The sequence below is a fragment of the Dicentrarchus labrax genome, unplaced genomic scaffold, assembly GCF_905237075.1.
Source record: "Dicentrarchus labrax unplaced genomic scaffold, dlabrax2021, whole genome shotgun sequence".
Lineage (NCBI taxonomy): Eukaryota > Metazoa > Chordata > Actinopteri > Moronidae > Dicentrarchus > Dicentrarchus labrax.
In genome coordinates, this window is record NW_026136711.1 from 34,371,256 (window position 1) to 34,393,288 (window position 22,033).

At 37.3% G+C, this 22,033-nt stretch overlaps 2 protein-coding genes across 2 annotated transcripts in view; one reads left to right on the forward strand and one right to left on the reverse strand.

Annotated features, from left to right (window-relative positions):
- The window catches only part of LOC127371738 (neogenin-like), a 197,338-nt gene extending 187,148 nt beyond the window's left edge, over window positions 1-10,190 (reverse strand). The window contains exons 1-2 of the mRNA XM_051414732.1: window positions 10,012-10,190; window positions 7,836-8,177 (exon numbers count right to left, since the gene is read on the reverse strand). Of these exons, the coding sequence (XP_051270692.1) occupies window positions 7,836-8,177; window positions 10,012-10,093 (424 nt within the window). The 5' untranslated portion in view covers window positions 10,094-10,190. The remainder of the gene's footprint in view (window positions 1-7,835; window positions 8,178-10,011) is intronic.
- Window positions 10,191-11,337: 1,147 nt separating this feature from the next.
- Window positions 11,338-21,863, forward strand: LOC127371752 (butyrophilin-like protein 1). The gene is made up of 5 exons (XM_051414786.1): window positions 11,338-11,510; window positions 13,731-14,063; window positions 16,351-16,629; window positions 18,177-18,284; window positions 19,056-21,863. Exons 1-5 carry the CDS (start codon window positions 11,420-11,422, stop codon window positions 19,079-19,081), a joined length of 837 nt encoding a protein of 278 aa, XP_051270746.1. The 5' UTR covers window positions 11,338-11,419; the 3' UTR covers window positions 19,082-21,863.
- The last annotated feature ends 170 nt before the right edge of the window (window positions 21,864-22,033 follow it).

Sequence of the window (22,033 nt, forward strand, 5' to 3'; positions counted from 1 at the left end):
CACTGAAACCACAGGGGCCACAGATTTCATCCAGAAACACTGCCTACTCACAAACTTCACAATATCTATCCATGGGTGAAAGCATGCGTAAAATGCGCACTCTTTACCGCACCTGGTTTCTCTATAAATCCAGACTTTTGCACATTTCACCGTTAGCAGTCTTTATAAAAGAGGCCCCAGGCCATCCACATACTCAAAGGTCCAAACCAGACAAACCAGACATTGGTTCTACACACCTGTACGCAGTCTTAGTTTTAATTATTATTAATGGTTTATTCTTTATTAATACCCACCTGCGGTGAACTGTGCGCACTCTTCCTCCTCCCAGTGTCTTCCCACAATCATCCATTAACGGTCGATGCTCAGTAGACAGTGAATATACCGACCTGTTTAAGGAACCTGTGTTGGACTATCAGTGGAGAAAGACGGAGCAGCCAGAGTTAAATATTATCTGAAGGTAGGTGCGCTCTCTCAGCACCAAACAGTAACCAGAAAACCGTGTAGTATTTTGGTAACGACCAAAGAAACTCTAAAATACCGTCACACAAACATGGCAGACGGTGGATGAACAGTGTAATGAGTCAGTGTTTAATTCGGCTTGTATCGATCCACCAAAAGCTCTTCTTTTATTGAGAAATCGTATTTTTTAAAACGGCCCCCCTCTCATCCCCACAGTCTACTCCAACTACAATAACACAGCGAACCAATGGAGGCTGACAGCCAGCGGAGGCAGCACAATCCTAAATCAACAGGGACAGCAGTCTGTCTTCATACATTATATTATTACCGAACTGACAAGAAGACTGTCGACATATCACATCCTTTATCTCGTGTTTCTAGAGTTCTGTGTTTTACGGACACGTTAGGAATGGTTAAAATGACGTGTTTCTTAAAGGGAGTCTGGCACAATATTTTCCTGGGGCGCGGGGAGCTTAGTTGATTTAGTACTCAGACTGCTTTGTGCATTTTCAACATTTGTTGAGATACTGTGTCCCACGGTGTCCAAGCAGGTCCAAGTTTTGTTTTTGTAATCTTATAATAATAATAATAATAATAATAATAATAATAATAACTATAGGCCATCCACACTAAGGCACATACTGAAATGTAGTGATAATGTGCGTTTTATATTTAATCTGTGTGTATTTTACATTTCATGAGGACTGAGCTTTATTTCATGATCTGACCACCTGGTGTCGCTGTTTCCTTTGTCTGTAAAACTTTGCGGGAGCTATGCATGAGTGAGAGCATGCGCACTACTACCTACTGCACATCATTTCTCTGTTAATCCCGACCTTTATGAATATAGAAGTTCATTCCAAGGATAGAGGGTGTTGTGTGTTACACAGATACAAACATATAAACCCCCTGAGATAATCATCTGTTTCATCTATAGTCTTTAGCAGGTGCTGCTCTAACACACACACACACACACACACACACACACACACACACACACATAAATTATTTAATGTTCCTCAATTGCCCTTCATTTTCTTAACAGTGGGAGTAATTATTGGTTGGTAGTAGAACCTAACACTGTGTGTGACACACGCTTGGTTTGTGTGCATAAGGCGACAGTGTGACCGTTCATTCCAACACTGGAGAAGGTCTCACCAGAATCCACCAGTCCCGGCAATATGCCAAATTCAACTGATCGCCTGAGCCTCTGTTAGTCCTTGATCCAGGTCTGTACATCTGTCCTGTTACTTTTCTTAAGCCAGAAAATCCTGGAGGAGAATCTGCATTAGTTTCACTTTAATCAGTTTCTGACAGTTCAAATACAGGAATCACTGCAGTGCACAATCCAGAGACGTCTAACAATGAATGCAAAGCTGGAACTAAATTTGATGTCCACAGTTTATTTATTTTCTGTTTTACCAATGTCAAAGAACCAATGTGATGATTATTTGATTGCTCTTTCTATTGAAGCTAACTATGTATCTCACACTGTGCATCCCCACCCTGCTGCTGCTCCCTGTTATCTTATTAATAAAAGCAGGGATGGTACAGCAGTGAACACTAATAGTCACAGCTCCACTATTATAAAGCCTGATGAACTTCAGTTCAGAGGGGAAGGTTGTAGATTTGTGTTGGTTGTTCTTTCGTCTCCCATTAATCATCTCACAGCCCCTCAGGTTTATCTGGTGACCCTTTTTGGAGGGGACTGACCCTAGGTTGAGAACCACTGAATGAACAAGCTAGTAGTTAGTTAAATTACCTCCACCTGGAGCAGCTACAACAGTAACATGTTAGTAACAAGCAGCAAACAAATCCAGTCATCTTTTTGAATCAGGAGGATTCTGTTTTTAGGAGTTTTAATTCTATGATCAATCTTAATAAGTTTGTGATCTTAAAGCAGCAACAAGGGACTTTGATTCTGTGTTGATCTGGGGACCCCATGTGGTTAAAAGTGGTAGTGTTTCCACCTCTTTGTTTTATTGATTTCAAGTGAATTCAACCAAATCTGACCCGGGGTCATCCATCCAGAGTAACTGTATAGAACCAGCCAATCTCCTCTCTGTTTGTGTCGGTCATATAGAGACATTAGTATTAAACTGAGACTGTTTCATAACCACTTAAACTGCTTGTAGTACATTTAACCTGAAGATCAGTGAGGGAGAGTCATTAACCAAATGTTCAGCAGCCAAAAACCCAACAGCTTAAAGCTTCACACAGAAACAGAACTAACCAGGACCGCTGTAGCAGCTGTTGTTCAGCTTTAGAAATCACTCATCTTAACTCTATTACTCACAATATGAATATAAAATGTCTCTAAAGAACTTGATTTTAGTCTTCAGTAAGACTTTAAGTATCCAAAAACAGCTGCTGCAGCAGATCAATAATCACTTCAAAATAAAAGCATCCAGTCATCCATCAGGAAGGTTTATTCAAAAAGTTTATTTACACAATCGTAGTGTCAGTCATGATGATTGTAATGCCTCACTATTGCTTAGGAAATTTAACAAAGCACCAATATGAGAGAGACACCTTGGAAACATTGAAAACTTTGTGAAAGCACAGCTGGTTTGGTCAAACTATATTTCAGTATGGCACCTGAATAAAAACATGAAACTTCAGTACAAATAACTAATAGTAAACACACACCATCTTCTATAATGCAGTGTGTATGCTCACTATCTGTAATGGCAGTCAGCATCAATAATACACATTCAGTCAGAGTATATTACAGTGGACAAACACAACAAGGCACATTGAAGCAACACAGAAGATAGCTGACAATATATACTATAAAATATTTACAGGCAAGTTCAGCTGGACCTCCCATGTCAATAGACCTTTTTTAAGAATTAAAACCAGTGAGTTTAACTCTACCTTCTCTTTACAATCTTTTCCCTTTTTCCTTCAGTTAGGAATCTGATCTGCATTAATGTTTATTACAATCTCAGATCTGAGAATAGTCTTTTGTGTCCATCTCTTCTCATCTGGACTCTGACAGTCGTCTACATTCAGAGTCTCTTCTCACAAGCTTATTCAGACTATTAGTGCTCAACATCCATGATATCAACCATTACTGCTTCACTTCACAAGCTTCCTTTTGGTTGTATTTAAGTTTTGTCTCTTGTTTTAAGGCACAGCATGTTTAAGCTACAAGTTACTTTGTATACACACATCATAGATTCAGGAATCTGTTGTTCTGACGAATCAACCCACTATCTCTCTGCTCTGTTACAGTGTCATCAATAAATATCTGTTTAGTGAACCTGACCTTTTTGTTCTGAAACCTTTAAAAAAAAAAAAAAAGTGGATTTAATGTCATACAATATGATCTCTATGTCTCTTTAGTTTTATCAGTTATGTCCCCTCATTATTTATCACAAGTGTTTTCCTGTTTTGTTGAGTTGTCTGTTGCTTCACCTCATTCATTTATGTGCTATAATACATGTAACAGTCCAGCATAAAGTTACATTTTGAGTCTTCATGGACAACAGTGTGAGAGGAAATACAGGACAATACAATTCATTCATACAAAAGCCCTGTAATAAAAATGCTCTTTGTTGTTTGAGCTGCCTTACGTTGAAATATATCTAAGACCGTAGAGAGTGTAGGTATCAACACTAACCTAACATTAAGTGGCACAGATATAAAACACTTTGGCAGAATTTACCTGAGGAAAACGTCACAGAAACCTGTAATCTTGATTGATTTTGTTCATTTCCCCTGATTTCACGTCCAATTCCTGCTCCAACATGAGCCATGGTCAAATTGGTTTACAAACAGTTACTGTGGTGGTATTCACGGTCGAGGTGCAACTCATCAACTCCATCTGATTACTGCAGAGTATTGAAGGGTAGGAAGACAAAGTGGTTGTAGATTGCACATGTACACTGTACAGCACACACCCCTCCATAACATGAACCTATCAAACAGGTGGTGACTTAAGTGGCTGTGAAGAACCGTCAGAAGAACCGTTAGAAGGAGCTTTAGAAGCACCGTTGCTCTGCTGATGAGAACCTGCAGAGAAGAAAAAAGTATATATTACATAAAGTTAACTTTTATATTACAGAGAAGAATCTGTTTGCCAAAAGTCTGCAAACTGTACACAGTGGAGATTCAAAAGCTGTTTTTAGTCAGCTGATGAATTCCTTTGTTTTACAGATGACTCTCGATGCTCAGTGTTACCCTGAGACCAATGAACCTTTCCATGATATTCTAATTTATTGAGATACACCTGTAAATGAATGAGTGACTTTAAACTTTATGTTCTCAAACTATAAAAGATCATAAAATAGTTCAATAATATGGTTTTGCTCAGTTTAGCAATCTTTATGCACATGCCAATATGTTTACCATCATATGCTCCTCTGAGGGCTCCATAGGAAGCATGTTTGGTCTTTTTAAATCAATAAATGAATAAATTCATTCATTATAAATATGGCTGCTGGTTTAATGTTATATCAAATATCACTTAATCCACTAATGTCAGCCATATAAATAAGCAAGAAGTACTTGAAGCACTGAGCTGTCAATCAGAATGATCACTTGGTAGTTTAGGAGTCCAACCTCTGGTAAGAACAGATAAAGCAGCTGATGAACGGAGAGAAATCCTCAGAGCAGAATAAACTTTAAGCAGAAATAAAACAAGTTCTACCATCTGGAAATACAGTATTTTGCTCACAAACCAGACGACATAAAACAAGCACGAATATGAACCCAGCTTCACCTTGAAGCTGATGTTGAACCACAAACTCTACATTAAATATATTCAGTCACTGCAAGAACTAAATAAAATCCATTGTCTTCATTCAATAATATCCTGCCTGCTCTCCATATTGATATTTGTTCAAATCTCCAAATGAAATTGTGATGTGAAGATGTATATTAATTAGGGCATCAATCTTCTATGATCAGATTTGAACTCCATTCCTATTGTTCATATTTACTATGTAACTTCACAGTGTTTACACCAGCTTTTGCATTGTCAATGTGGTTGTTATACATTACAACAGCTTTTATTACTTTTTAATGGAGAGTGACAGGAGAAAGGGGGATGACACGCAGCAAAGGGCCACACGTTGGATTTGAACCCTGGGCCGCTGCAGCAAGGACTAAGCCTTGGTACATGAGGGACCAGCTTTAACAGAGAGGCATCCGGGTGCCCTGTTTGCTTCATGTTTAATTGAATCATTCAATATTAGAACCAGAGGCCTCATGTAAATAATTTACTATCATATGCTCCCCTTAGCGCTCCATAGGAACCTATCTGAGAAGAAAAATAAATGTCTGCACATTATGGATATTTTGATAATCTTACCTTTATTGCGACATCTTTTCATGCACTTTCTGGCTCCAAGCAAAGCCAGGACAATTGAAGCTCCCAAAAACAATCCACCCAACCATCCAATGAGCTCTTTCCTGGATGATTCCTTGCGCAGTTTCTCTGAAACACATCACAAAAAGTTAATGTAACACTCAAACTGTAACTGCAGATCATGTACAGCACACTGCTCATAGACTACACACAACAACAATTAAAGGAGTCTAAAAATATTTTAAAACTAATAAACTCATGAACAATGAAAATGATTTGAAAGAAATCTCACCATTGATGAACACGTAGGTCTCAGAATGAGTCTGATGGTGGATTTCCTCCTGTGTGACTACACAGAGGTAGTGGTCGGTCTTGGTCACAGTGGTGAGGAGGGTAACATCGTAGCTTCCTCCTCTGTCTGAGACCTGTGGCTCCTCAGCAGGAAGGATGTTTCCAGCTCTGTCCTTCCACTCTACTTTAGGTTCAGGAGAAGCACCTCGAACCTCACACTGCAGCAGAGCCCAATACTCTGTGGCACTAAGTGTCCAGGTGTACGGCTTTGGAGCTCCTGTGAACACAATATAAAGAAAAGCTTGTTAAGGACAACTTTGCTCTCCATTAAGGCTGAGGGGCCCTTTAGATAGTGACCCACAGAGTCCTACCTTAAAAGACAGATCAGGAGAAATCATGCTGATGATGTCACTAAGTACTCATAAGCTGGGTATCTAACAGGGTTACAGATATAGATATCAGTGAGACATCATCACTCACCTGTGATTTCTCCTGATCGGTCTTTAATGGTAAGCTCTGAAACACAATAAGAACATTAATTACAGTGAGTGATATTATGAACGTACAGTCATGGACGAAAGTATTGGCCCCCCTGGAACTTTTTTCCAGAAAATGCACCATTTCTCCCAGAAAAGTGTTGCAATTACAAATGTTTTGGTATACACATGTTTATTTCCTTTAAGTGCATTGGGACAACACAAAAAAGCAGAAGAAAAAATCCTTTTACACAAAACTCCAAAAATCGACTGGACAAAATCATTGGCACCCTGTTAAAACTGTGGGTAAATAATTTAATTTCAAGCAAGTGATCTTCGTTTAAACTCACCTGTGGTGACAAGTAACAGGTGCTGGCAATATATAGAAATCGAAACTGAAGCCAGTTAGAGTGTATAAAAGTTGACTCAACCTTTGTGTTGTGTGCCTGTGTGTGCCACACCAACCATGGAGAAGAGAAAGAAGAGCCAAGAATTGTCTGAGGACTTAAGAAGCAAAATGGTGGAAAAATATCAACAATCTCAAGGTTACAAGTCAATCTTAATGTTCCTTTGTCAACTGTGCGCAATATAATCAAGAAGTGGATCAAATGGTGGATTAACAACCTCAGTCAACTTCCACACAAATTCAAGCTGCAGACTCAGGGTGCAACGGTGTCAGCTCAAACCATACGTCGTCATCTGAATGAGATGAAGCGCTATGGCAGGAGACCGAGGAGAACCCCACTTCTGACACAGAGGCAAAAAAGCCAGACTGCAGTTTGCAAGAACATACCTGAGTAAGCCCCAATCCTTCTGGGAGAATGTTTTGTGGACAAATCAGACTAAGGTAGAGCTTTTTAGCAAAGCACGTCATTCTACTGTTTACAGAAAACAGAATGAAAAGTGGTCCAAAATTCCAGTTGAGAGGTGTAGGAAACTTGTTGATGGTTATAGGAAGCGATTGGTTTCAGTTATTTTCTCCAAAGGGTGTGCAACCAAATATTAGGTTGAGGGTGCCAATGATTTTGTCCGACCAAATCTTCTGCTTTTTTGTGTTGTCCCAATGCACTTAAAAGGAAATAAACATGTGTATACCTAAACATTTGTAATTGCAACACTTTTCTGGGAGAAATGGTGCATTTTCGGGAAAAGTCCATGACTGTATATGTCGCTGGCATATTAATGTACTAAAATGTAGTGGGGAAAATGACATAATTCACACAAATTTAATAAGGGAGCTGCATGTTTGAACCATTTAGTAATGAGACGGATGACAAGATACATCAGAAACTCACCAACAACAAGCTCAATGTAGAAGATCTGACTTGGTTGAAGACGAGGAAACTCACAGGTGTAGTTTCCACTGTCAGCCAGCTGCGTATTACTGATCTTTATGGAGGCGTTACCGTTCTTCAGTTGATCAGAAAAATATGAAACTCGACCTTTGAACTGCTGATCTTGACCATCATAGCCATTATTGTAATGAATGCCTGCATTATAATAGAACACCTCCTTCTTCCTCTGACCATCTTTCCTCCAGTCAAACAGTTTATCTACAATGTTCTCCTTGGAGCTGAGAGAACAGGGTAGAACAACATCACTGCCGACTTCCACAACCACTCTGACCACAGCTGGACCTGAAAGATGAAACATGTTTCAATCATTAGTTTTAATAGAGAGCAATCATTAAATATAAATGATCAATCTAATAGATATGATAACAGATTGATGCAGAAATGAGTAAATATTCAGCTCAGTTTTTCTCCATTGTTTTGATATATTGTTAGAAACAGAAGCTCAGTTTTGAGAGCACATCCATCCATGATACCCAAGGTGCAAGAGGAGGAGCTCATGCGGGACACTGTACTCTCTACAACTGAATGTGTTAGAGTACATTGGGAGGATGGAGAAGGGTCAGACTGGACCTCATATTCTCCACCTTATTCACAGAATGACCAATGAACTCTTCAGATTGCTCAACATCTGGGGCCAGCTGCATTAAACTCTCGTATATTTAGGTGTAGAAATCTGTGTTAACACAAAACAGGAAACATGCAGTCTTTAGTTCAGATTTCTAAACCTACGTCTGTTCCTGCGTGTTTTTCCTCATACATCTCTATCATCCTGAAACCTGCACGAGCCTTCTGACCATTCCCACCATTTACTATAAATGGCTTAAAAAGGACCCAACTGCCTGATTTACATATGAAGGCTCAGCATTTAGAGGAGTTTAGAGGAGAAATGGCAGAAGGAGGGAAAAAGCAACTGAATAAGAAGAAGCTCAGTTTTACAGAATGTGAACTGGAGGTAAAACGTGTTATTTGGATCCCTAAACTCTGGTATGAACGTCTACAACCCCTAATATAGTGGCACTTTAACAACCTGTCAATTGGTCACTCACACCTGAAGGTATAAATTATTCTTATTCATTATTTATATAAAGATGAACATCATAGTTATTATAATGCAGTGACAAACACACTTGATAGAAAGAAATCAAGGCCAGTCAAAAAAGGTCCTTAATAACACACATCCCTATGTTAGTGGAGTTTTTAAACTGCAGCTTGTATCCTAACACAGTGCACTGAAAGAATACAGCTCTAAATAAAATGTCACTTATTTGGCGACTATGACTCCAAGGACTACGTGATGTTAAAGATGTGTAACAGCATGCACATTTTCACCACCTTTTATACATTTGGAAACCTGCGTGGAAAGTGGCATAAACACACTTTCCACGTGTATGTATTTGTTTCTCTGGATCAGAACAAGAAGTAGAGGGACCGCTGATAACAGAGCCAATTACCCTAAAGACAGCTTTAGGATTGTGCTTGTTTCTGGATATTAATTCAGAGAAATAGGCTCATAACAACAACAATAAATTAACATTTGGTTTTTAAGGTTACTATGTGCTCATTCTACCAGGGAAGTCTATCAGGTTTCTGTTTCCTAGTTTTAAACTGCACTTTGGTTGAGAATGGAGATGCACTCTTTATTAAATGAATTTAACAGTGCGTCACAACAACAACAACAACAACAACAACATGTGGCTGCTGAACCAGCGTTGATAATGAGTGTGTTGTAGGGTAAAGACTCAGCTCAGTACCTGTTCTCTCTACAACCAGCTGATCACACACACACACACACACACACACACACACACACACACACACACACACACTTCACATACTACTGTTAGTTTAACTTTAAGCAATAATAAATAAATAAATTGTTTATTGGCTGTGTGCTTTTATTCTTTAAGGTCCGACCTAATTCTATTAATATGCTCTCTAACAGTTATAAACGTGTTTGAATAAGTATTATAAAGTTGTTTTCATGTTATTGTTGTTATGATTGTGTATTGAATCTTTATTTGAGGGTGAGTTGTTGCAGTGGACTAATCAGTAACTGTAAGCTCTCAGTAGCTCACATTAACTAACACTAAGTGAATATAGTGTTTGACTTTCTTACCGGTTTCATGTCCAAATATTATTCCAGCTGATATCAGCAGACAGACACATACATCCTTCAGAGCTGTTTGCTTCATTCTCATTAGTTGTCCTCCTGAATTAAAGCTGAGGGACTAAAAACTAACGTTAACTATCGATGTTGTGATGATGGCTGCTTGGAAAACTTTTCCTCACCGACCTCTCCCGGAAGTGAACCTTGCTTCCTCTTCAGGTTCTTTAAAAATAAAGTTTATTTACAAACGTAAACATTGACAGTAAATAAACAGACAATGCCAGCGGACAGACTGTAATCATACATTAGTTAAATAAAGTGTACAAGGTAAATAAACGTAAAGTTCAGACACTTCAGAGACTGTAACACACATCAGGGATTTAAAATCAACTTAAAATCCTGATTAAAGGACAATTACTCCATAACTTCTAACTTATCCAGATAACATTGTTGTTGTTTATGTGCTTTGTTGTATGTTTTGTGTATTGTTGTCCTTGTTTTTAATGGTTTATGTGTTTGTATGGAGTGTCCTTTGTGTCTGACATTACATCTGTCCAGAGACTGCAGATGAAAATGAGTCAGGACGGTTAAACTGGCACATTTACAGAAATATCTGTTACTGTAACTTTAAACTGTTTACATAATGAATAAATAAATGATGAGATGATATCTATTAGGTGGAGAATTATATTAACACAAAACATTTCAGCAATGTAATGTCAGTATTCTCATTCACAGTTTGGTTTTATTTTAAATACATTTATTTTGGTGTCTCTAGTATCTAACCCGGTAGGACCTCAGGTACCAAGGTTAAGATCTTGAGTCTGACCTGTAGACCTTTTACTATATGTCCTCCCCTCTCCTGTCCATCTCTCAAGCTGCCCTGTCGAGGAGAAATACACCCAAAAATATGTATTTTATTAAAGAAATTCAACAAATCAAACTTTCACTGCTTATCAAGGAACTTTAATAGTTTTTCAGAGAAGATCATTCATTTCCTCACTTACTTTTATTCTGGAGAAACTGCCTCAAACAGGTTTAGTTTCTGTTGATAAAGTACAGGTCAGGAGAATTATTGACATTTCTGCTTTAATATTGGATTTATGATATAAGATATTTGTTTTTATATTAGATCATTGTAATTAGTAACTTCGGGTTTATCTAATTTAATACACCAATGCACTTTTATTCATGTGAAGTTAAAGTACCGCTCAGGTGGATTCTAACAGGTAAATTGAGCAGTTCTTCTGCATCATTGATAGTTATTAAAGATTACGCTTTTATTCTGAAGGGCTTCCGGAAGTGACGCTATCGTTGCAGTTTGCAGAAACTGTGAAACCGAAAGTGTTTGAGATCGGTGTGTACGCAGTGAGGAGTGTCTGAGGTTCCGTTCTAAAGAGAGCTGATCAGTGAGCTGATGTTTCATCCTCAGAGGAAGACTATGGATCTTCTTCCTCTCGTGTGTCTCTGTCTGCTGACCTGGTCTGCAGGAACGGCTGCTGATCACAGTAAGAAAACTCATCACTCTTCTTTTATTTCTGAAGCTGTCTGAAACAGGAAATGAACTAAACTGCTAACAGCTGTAACGTGATGTAAAATGCATCCTGATAATCGATATTATTGATTGAATTGATTACATCATCATTGTGATGTTAGGAGCTGCTTTAGAAGTCAGATCATTACCGCGTGTGTGTGTGTGTGTGTGTGTGTGTGTGTACGTGTGTGTGTGTACGTGTGTGTGTGTGTGTGTGTGTGTGCGTGTGTGTGCGTGTGTGTACGTGTACGTGTGTGTACGTGTGTGTGCGTTGTGTGTGTGTGTGTGTGTGTGTGTGTGTGTGTGTGTGTGTGTGTGTGTGTGTGTGTGTGTGTGTGTGTGTGAGTGAGTGTGTGTGTGTGTGTGTGTGTGAGTGAGTGTGTGTGTGTGTGTGTGTTTGGGCGTCTCCTCTTCCTCTTCTAAAACTAACGGTTCTCTGCACCGAGTGTCAAACTTCAGACTCTGATATTTTACAATATTATATCTGAGTCAGTGAGAAAGTAAAAGGTTTATTAAAAGGTTTTTTTTTGTCATTTTAAAATTGATTGATTTTTGTGCTGGAAGAATATTTTATGTTTTTAAACAGTTTTATTTATTTATTTTTATTATTTTTTATAGTTTTTCTAACTTCTCTGCCCACAAAGTGTAAGGCAGTGCAACCAAATATATATCTATATTTATATTTCCTACTGTTGATTTTAAGTTTTTCTTGTTTCTTTTTCGTTCCTCACTGCGGTAACTTGAGCCGCAGAGAGAGAAACTGTGGTAAAGTGAGCCGCAGTCAGAATGTGGTTGCACCTACAGTAGGGTTTTTACGGTAGGAAGGTCCTGAAAGATACATATAACTGTTGTTCTTTTATGAAAATGACTAAATACTGAAATAATAATAATTACAATAATAAATACAATATATAAAATAAATATAAAATGTTCAACATTTACTTTTTCAGTTATTTTATTAACATAAATAATGTTATGACTAAAAGTATTAGTCATTTTCATAAAAGAACAACGGCTATATGTCTCTTTCAGGACCTTCCTACCATAATAACCCTACTGTAGGTGCAACCACATTCTGACTGTGGCTCACTTTACCACGGTGAGGTTTGAGCACATGTGTTACCTTTTGGCTTTGCTAGCAAGTTCATACATATACATTTGAAATAAAATAAAGAGTTTAATGATAAAATAAGATGTTTCTAGTTTTCCATTGAGGGCAGAGTTCACAGGATTAACTGAGGACAATGTGCTAGACAGGGTCAACAAACTACAGTTAGTAGTTCTATCATACAGAATATATATGGAAAGTGTACCGGCCAACCTGAGAGCTGAAAGTAGATATTTTTATTCATATTTGAGAGATCTACAAACTTCCTCACTCAGCCATAAAGGTCACTGGGGGTCCTCTGGTTGATGCAATATCCTTTTAACTGATATAACCTCTTTACTTCAAAATAAAAGTCAAATCGTACGATTGTGCCACACTGACAGTTTACTGATTGCTTGACTAAAGTTTTTCAGTTATTTTAAAGGGCTTTAAAATCATTTGTGTTTGTAAAATGTTGTTTATTATTATTATTTATTTACAGAATCATGCCATGGTATTTTACTTTAATTTATCAAAGGTTTTTAATTAATATTTATTGTTTTAATGTACTTATATTGTATTCACACTAAATAGGTTTTATATAATAAAATATGTGTCAACAATGTATTAAATGATTGACCCATATGTGTATATGAGTGAATCTTTGTGTCTGATATCTGAGTGTAGTCCAGAGGTTTGTTGTTTTTGTCTTTTTACCAACTAGACAAAGAAATCACTATGAACAGAATTAAGTTTCACTTTTAGTTCTGAGTTTATCCTCGTCGCTCTCTCTTGTTTCCTCTTTCTTCTTCTTTGTGTGTTGAGAGAGCAGACAGAGAGTCTGACTGACAGCAGAGTCAGTGATGAAAAGGAAAAGTTAGTTGTTATATATAGTTTTTGTTATATCTGTGAATCTGTGTGTCTGTTAAAAAAGCAGTAAAAGTACAAATATTCAATCTGGAGGACAATGTTCTAGAACAGGTCAATAAACAAGAAAGTTAGTTGTTAAATCATAAATTGATGTATTAAAACAAACGTCCATATTTCTGTCTTTACTTAATGACTCTGCATGTAAACATACTGATTAATAATGTTTTTATCTTCCAGGTCCAGTGGTTGTCAAAGTGGAACAAGGCAGTTATGTTATTCTACCCTGTTCCCTCAGCACTCAGCAGAGCATTACGTTTGAGCACTTTGAGTGGAAGAAAGATGGTCAGAAGGATGTGTTCTTTTATGATGGAGGCAAGCATTCCAATAACGACCATAAAGGTCAAGATGAGCAGTTCAAATGTCGAGTCTCACATTTTGAAGATCAACTGAAGAACGGTAACGCCTCCATAAAGATCAATAATACGAAGATATCTGACAGTGGAAACTACACCTGTGATTTTCCAGATCTTCAACCAAGACAAACCTTCTACATAAAGCTTGTGGTTTTTGGTGAGTACTTTCATTAAACAGTTAAAGATGTTGTTCATTTACTCATGAGACTGGTTTGAGAGTCTCTGATGGACTTTTGTCAAGTAGTCAGAATCCACATCTGGCAGAGCCTCGTCCCCACAGCGCTGCAGCCACATCTGGACTGATTACCTCTGTATCAAACATGATATTAGTGACGCATTGATCATTATGTCTCTGTACAATGAAATCTCAGCAGTCTGAAATCAGTGTGCACTCTCAGGTTTTTATTACCTCTCTGCTTTCCAAACCCTCTGATATAATTCTGTTTTGCCTTTTAGATCCTGACCCAGAGCGCAATATCTTAACCTCTTGGGGTTCATTTTATTGATGTGCATTTCTGATTCTTAATATCTACCAGTTTTAAACTGTTTAATAGCACAAACATGAGGAACTGATACATGTTCATTTAATCACAGTAAAGCAAACACTCTGAGGTTTCATCAGGTGTGTTAATCTTACTGAAGGCTCTGAGAGAGTTAAATTGTTTAATGACGAAACAGAAACAAATAGAAGTTTTCTTGTTTTTGTTTTCATTTGACTTTTGTTTAAAATCCAGTAAATAAGACATAATACAGACTATCAGGCTGAAGTTCTCAGGATCTCTCCCTCAACTTGTCTATAATGTCTGTAGAAACTTTGATGTTGACAGACAGAAGTGGCTCTGAGATATTTTAGAAAGTGCAGTACAGATTATCTCCAGCAGGTGTCCACAGAGCTCTCTAAAACTTCTCCAAAGTTCCCAAATGATGACAATAAATCCCTTTAACCTCACTCTGACCCTGAATAAATGTCACTAAGAGTTTAATTGAACTATAAAAATCTGTTTTTAATATTTAAATAAAGATGTACATATTAATTATCACTGAATAATGTCTGTGTAAACAGATAAATAAAGTTTCTGTGTTCTGTGGGAGTCCCACTACCACAGGAAGTCCGACAACGTTAACTTCCATATATGGTCAGACAGGTAATTTCAGTGGCTACAAACTCAGCGTGTTTTCACGGTGCTGACTTACCATTGGATGAAAGTATCTGTCAATCAGACACAGGTGGAGCTCCTGTGAAGATGCTCTCCTGTGATTGGCTGATGGAGTTAAAGGTCTGTTAGTTTGCTCACTTTAGGTCGTAGAAAGATGCTGATTGGTTTGTTTTGTTGCTGGGCGTTTACTGATTTCAGAGAGACTGAACATCATTGGTCCAATCTTTAATTAACAACTTAATATTGACAGAAATGACGTAGTTTTAAAGTTTGATGAGCGGCGCCAAAATGAACCGAGAGACACAATCGACTTTTATTCTCCTTATTTTTACTTCCGCTTGAAGTGAAACAAGTTGGATTTAATCGGTGGACTTTAGTTCTTTAAAACGAGCTCCTGTTCGTCTCCAAATGTCTGTTTTTGGACCCATAAATACATTTGAACTGCAGCTAGACAGGATAGCTAGTAAGTTGCTAATGAGTTTACTGCCATAAAGTAATACAGTGCTGTTGTAATGTCGTAAATCGTATATTTATTTATTTTCTTAAACAACATTGCACATTTACAGAAGACATTATAGCTGATTTAACTGAGTAGTGCATGATCAGTGATCTCCTCTGTAAACTCAGTGGAACACCCCTTTACAGACGAATGAAGAAAATAAAATGTATGATTCACTATTTGTCTGATTAGGGTTTCATTTGTTCGATATAAAATATAAATCAAAGCATCATCTTTAAATCAAAGGAATATCAAGTGCTGGATAAATTTAAATGATAAAACGTAAACTAACCTGTAGTTTTAAATAAAATAATTATTTGATAAAACAAATACAATCTGAAATCTTTCATCAGCTGCTGTTGGCTACAAAAGAACAATTGAAACCAGTTTAATGATGAGTTTTGTGTTCTGGCAGCATGAGACTGTTGATCAAATACACTCAGTGGCACAATGAAACCCTGATAACAGACTGAGTGTACACATACAATTGAACGTTGTTATATTCATTCAGTGTAATAGAAATATTTCCGACATATCAGACAACAAATTGTGGCATAAAGATTTAAGGTTTGTCCAATCTTTTCACTGTATATGTGCTTCTGTCATGATGTGAGTCAAAAATAGTGTTTGCAGTTGTAAAAAGTTAACAATCTATTCATTCTAAGAAATTAGGGTTTGAAATATCATCCCTAATGCTGGAAGGTGTAATTAAGACTTATATTCCCAATATTATTTGTCTAATCATGTAAATTTTATGTTTAACCTTTTATCTTTTATTACGTTCACAGGTGCAGCTGCAAAGCCGTCTGTCAGAGTAGTTAAAACAGATGATGGGGTGCAGCTGCAGTGTGAGGTTGAAGGTGTTTCTCCACAACCTAAAGTAGAGTGGAAGGACAGTGCTGGAAACATCCTTCCTGCTAAAGAACCACAGGTCACAGAAAGAGGAGGAAGCTACAACGTCATCCTACAAGCTACTGTAACCAAGGCTGACAACTTCACCTGTGTAGTTACGCAGAACGACATCAACCATCAGATTTCTGCTGAGACAGTTGCTGCGCCTCTTAATGGTGAGATAGATAGATAGATAGATAGATAGATAGATAGATAGATAGATAGATAGATAGATAGATAGATAGATAGACAGAAACTTGTCATTAGTAGCATTGTGTTGCAGTGAGGGTCCCAGATGACAAACATGTTGGTAGAAATGTAGCTTCATTGACTGCAGCAGAGTGTTGGTTGATTCCAAGCAGAACTAACTTCAAATCCAGCATCAGGTTTTGAGTTGAAGTGAAAATGGAGATGAAAACAAGAGTGAAAGTGTCACAATGTGATTTGTAAATGTGAGCAGGAATCCTCCTCCTCTGTCTGAGTGTGAAAGCAGGAGTTCACTAATGTTCACCTCTTCCCACATTTACTAACATTTGGCTTGTGCTTTGTATTAAATGTGACTGTGTGCAGCTCACTGAAGCATGTGGGCTGATTCAACCAATCACAGCTGATGTATGATTGAAGCATAAGGCTGTAGCACAGAGGACACAAAATGGCGACACAGTGCGATTCTCCAGCTGTGGTTTCCAGTCAGATGTGTGATTGTGCCTGCAGCTTCCTGACAGCAGAAGTATTCAGTGTAAATAGGTTGAACTTCACATTGTTGTGCAGTAAATGAAGCAACAAGCTACCAATCAATAACTCTGCTCTGGATTTCTCTCAGCACAGGAAACACACTGAAAGCTTTATCACTGAATCTACAACACAAACATTTGAATCTTCACATTTGTGGACAGCACTCAGTGGTGGAAGAAGTAATCAGATTATTTACTTTAAGGAAAAGTAGCAAAACTACAAAGTAAAAATACTCTGTTACAAGTAAAAGTCCTGCTTTCACAATTCCACCATCAGTTCAATATAAAGTAGCAAAACTATTATAAAAGTATTATATTGTGTACATAGATCACATGTTTTATATGTGAAATCAAAGTAAGTAGCTCTATCTGTCAAATGTAGTGCAGTAAAAAGTGGAATATTTCCCTCTGAAATGTAGTGAAGTTGAAGTATAAAGCAGCATCAAATGGAAATACTCAGTAAAGTAGCTCAGAATTGTACTTTTACTGCTCAGTGAAGCAGAAAGCGAGCTAAGCTGCACATTCAGCTGAATGGGTGATATTTGATTTGAACAAAGCTCATCAATACGAGCTGTAACAACAACCATGATCAAATAAAGATGTGTTTATAAGACGTAATCCAGAGTCCATCACAGCCTGGGCTCAGGGTGTAGAGAACTGGGCTGTACACACATTGTCACACACATTTGCAGATCTCAGGCACAGCAGCAGTTTAACACAAGTCCCATGGAAACAGTGTGAAGTAGAGGAGGCAGGACAGTGATTCAAACAGTCTTCTACTGATGAGCAGCACGTCTCAGAAACAGGACGATGCTACAACATCACCCTCCTCACTACTGTGAGCAGAACCACAACCAAGCTCTCAGCTGTGGACATTTCAGGAGCATACACACCTTTAGTGGTTGTTTGTGTGGCTGATGTCCAATCTGCTGTGTGTGATATACAATTACATTCTGAGTGTCACATTCACTCTCTCTCATCTGTTTCAGAGTCCACTGGATGGATTGTTGGTGCAGTTTTCATCACTCTTATTGTAGTTGGTGTGATTTTAGCTGTGCTTGTATGGAAGGGCTGCATCAAACTAAACTTTAAGAAAGGTGAGTTTAAATTATTTATGGTTTCAACATATTCATGATGAACAAACAACACAACACATTCTTTACATGTATCTTATATTTAGTCAAATTCCAGGCAGCATAATGTAAAGTCCTAATCAAACTTCCCACTGGGAACATCATACAGTTATACATATACACAGTCATACACCCCTTGACAAAGAACATATTTTGGGGATTTTTTGATAATTACGTTTGATATCACAAATTTAACAAGAAACAACAACATCAAAAATTGAACCCAAAATTAAAAAAAGATAATCGTAGCACCCTATCCTAACACCCTGAGCGAGCTGCTTTATTTATTTCTACTAAGGTGGTGGAATCAGCAACAATACAAAGAGGCCACAGTGTCCCGCTGGTGCTGAGTCAGCGCTTCTCTCTGCCCTGACTCAGCACACAGACGGTTCTAAGACTGACTTTTTTGCCACACAAACTTTATTCAGAATATTCAACTAAACACCAGAAATGCACATTCAGTCAGGCAGATTGGGCCGAAGGTGGACCCCTAGAGAAGACACAGACCAGAATGAAGTTTAAACAAACAGTATTGAAGTAAAATATTTTCTATATAATCTTAAGTGAGTATTAACATTAATATTTGCAGAAAATATAAAATGTAGAAAATAATACACCTTCACTATTAACTATTCAAAACAGACCTGCAAAAGCAAATCTGTTTGTGTGTCCACCAGAATGATTTATATAGAAGTTGACTCTGTGTAATATATTCTTTCCTTTTCTTCTCTGCAGGTTCTTGTCAGCAGAGCACGTTGTAACGAAGCTCCTGCTAACAGTTCATCTAACAGGTCTTCTTTTAGGTCTATGTTGTGAAGGTGTGTGTGTGTGTGTGTGTGTGTGTGTGTGTGTGTGTGTGTGTGTGTGTGTGTGTGTGTGTGTGCGTGTGTGTGCACTCTACAGTGTAGGGCTATTTGAATATGAGACAGCTCAACAATGTATAGCTTCCTTAATGACTCTGAGCATCAACAGATTGAATACGTTTTTCTTTTATTTGGATGAACTCTGAATGTTACTTTTAATGTTATTGTTTTTTGTTTTTTGATTTGTTCTGTTTCATCCTGTCATTATGCATCTCATTAGTATTTCCCTCTCTCTCTCACATTGTTGCTGATGCTGTTACATTATAGCACATTAATGAATGGAATGAAGCGACAAACACAACTCAACCAAACAAGGAAATTATAAGAGAACAAACATTTATTTTAAAGATCATATTGACTGTATTAAATCCAAATGTTTAGTTCTAAAAGTTCGGGGGCTCAAACCAAAAAAAGGAAAGTACTATATATATACATATAAAATAATCAGGTGACCTGTTAGAACAGCAGATCTATTATGAGAGGAGAAGAGATGGAAACACATGACTTCTGTCAGATCTGAGACTGTTAAATACATGAATGTAGATCAGATTGAAGGAATCCTTTGTCACTGGGATGTTAAAGAGAAGGTGGAGATAATCTTACTTGTTTCAGTTCTTGAAAAAGGTCCATATTGTATTAATATGTTACATCCAGTTGAACTTGAACTTGTTAGAAATATTTTATTGCTTGAGTGTGAATAATTTTTAAATATGTGTAAAATAATTGTTTTACTGCAGTTAACTTAGAAACTCACTGCTTTGTTTTCATTATGATGCCAAACAGGAGTCTTCTGGAGGCTGTTTACACCTGCTGTATATTCAGACAAACACTATAGAGCGGTATCTTACTCACAATGGAACCTCTCACTGTCCATCATTACTCTCCTTTGTTCCAGTTCAGTGTTACACTAACCTCTAGTTACTTTAACCTGCTCTGTCAGCAGCCCTGCAGGAGAGGGACGCTGGGACACCCTGGGGTTTTCTGACTTCATGAGACACACACTTTTACTTTCTCTCACCGTGTGGAAATCTGATGATTTACATCACAGATGACCAAGAAAGGCATTAATGCCAGAAGGGATGACACAATAGATGTTTTGGAGTTAACAGCAGTATCAGTGAAATTCCACGATTCTTGATCCCAATTAGATACCGCTGTAAAAAACTAAACAATAAATATCATATACTTAAATATATACTATTAATAATATATACTAAAATATTCTAAATACCCATGCTAACACAATAAAGACTTTTATATACAAGAAATACTTATTAGCATCATTGTACAAAGAATACCATCATAGTAACTCACTATCTGGATTTGTCATTGATGCAAAATACACAAAATAATAATAATGAAGCTCCGCTCAGCTGCCCTGAAATAATCAGAATCATTAGACAAAAGGAACTTGTATTGTTTGCTGTTGTCTAGGTTTAAAAACAGTTTTACATCAGAAAGTACAAGGCAAGACAATCACAATCTACATGTATACAAGGTTTGCCCTTTATGATCGGTATAAATACACTCTCTCCTTGTTTATGTACACAGAAATCAACCCGTCTCCTCCGTGCACTGACTTTCCCTCCTCTCTTCATCCATTACAGCGATTACAAAAACAAAGTGTGTGTTCTTGATCCCAATTAGATACCGCTGTAAAAAACTAAACAATAAATATCATATACTTAAATATATACTATTAATAATATATACTAAAATATTCTATAACATTTGAACATAACGAAAAACAACAGAAAGAAAGAAATAACTTCATGTGTAACGTTTCCTGAATTTAACAATCTGTTGTAGTGTTTCACAAAGTTTCTAAAGTTTCCCCTCACTCAGTAACTCAAAATCGTAAGATATTTAAAAAAATGTATTAAATAATTTATCTAGAGATAATGAGGTTACTAGTTCAGTGGTCAAATCAGATGAAACAGGCAGCGTGTTCACAAACATCTGCAGCTCATCAGCGGAGGTAAAAGAGCCCTAGCACATAGTTTCATTACAGTGAACTAAACAGAAGTGTGGTGTACTTAGAGGATGTCAGTTTCAGTGTGACCCAGGATGTATTAGAGATCATAAGATATGTGGTCAGAAAGTGAAGGAAAGTGGTTTGTGTGATCGGATTAAGTCACATGTTAATACCAGGTGTAAACAGGCTCATAGAGACACTGTGTGATTCTTCTTCCTATTGCAATAGTGTGCAGTGTATATACAGTATTTTATTTTATTAAGAGTTGTCTGTGCTGCTTCAATGTGCCTTGTTGTTTGTTCACTAATATATTCTGACTGAATGTGTATTATTGATGCTGACTGTCATTACACATAGTGAGGATACACACTGTGTTATAGAAGATTGTTTGTGTTTGAAATAATAAAATGTGATTGGACCAAACCAGCTGTGATGTCACAGAGTTTCCTTGTTGATGAGATATTCTTCCAATCAGTGAGTTAATGTTGTTAAGTTGTCTTTTCTTCCTCATGTGGTTCTTTGTTATTGGAGCAGCTAGTTAGCTGGTGACGTAGCGACAGCACACTGCTACAAACTCTACATCTGTCTACCATCACTTCCTGTTTCTACTGTGGACATTAAAGTGTCCTAAATAATAATGAGACATTACAATCATCATGTTTAAACTTTTGTCTCCAATCGTTTGAATAAAACAAACTTTCCTGATGGATGACTGGATGCTTTTATTTTGAAGGAAATCAGAGTGGTTATTGATCTGCTGCAGCAGCTGTTTTTGATACTTAAAGTCTTACTAAAGACTCTTTGAACACAAACTAACTGGATTTAACATTTATTTAAATAAAACACAGCAACCCAATAAAACAAGTTCTATAAAG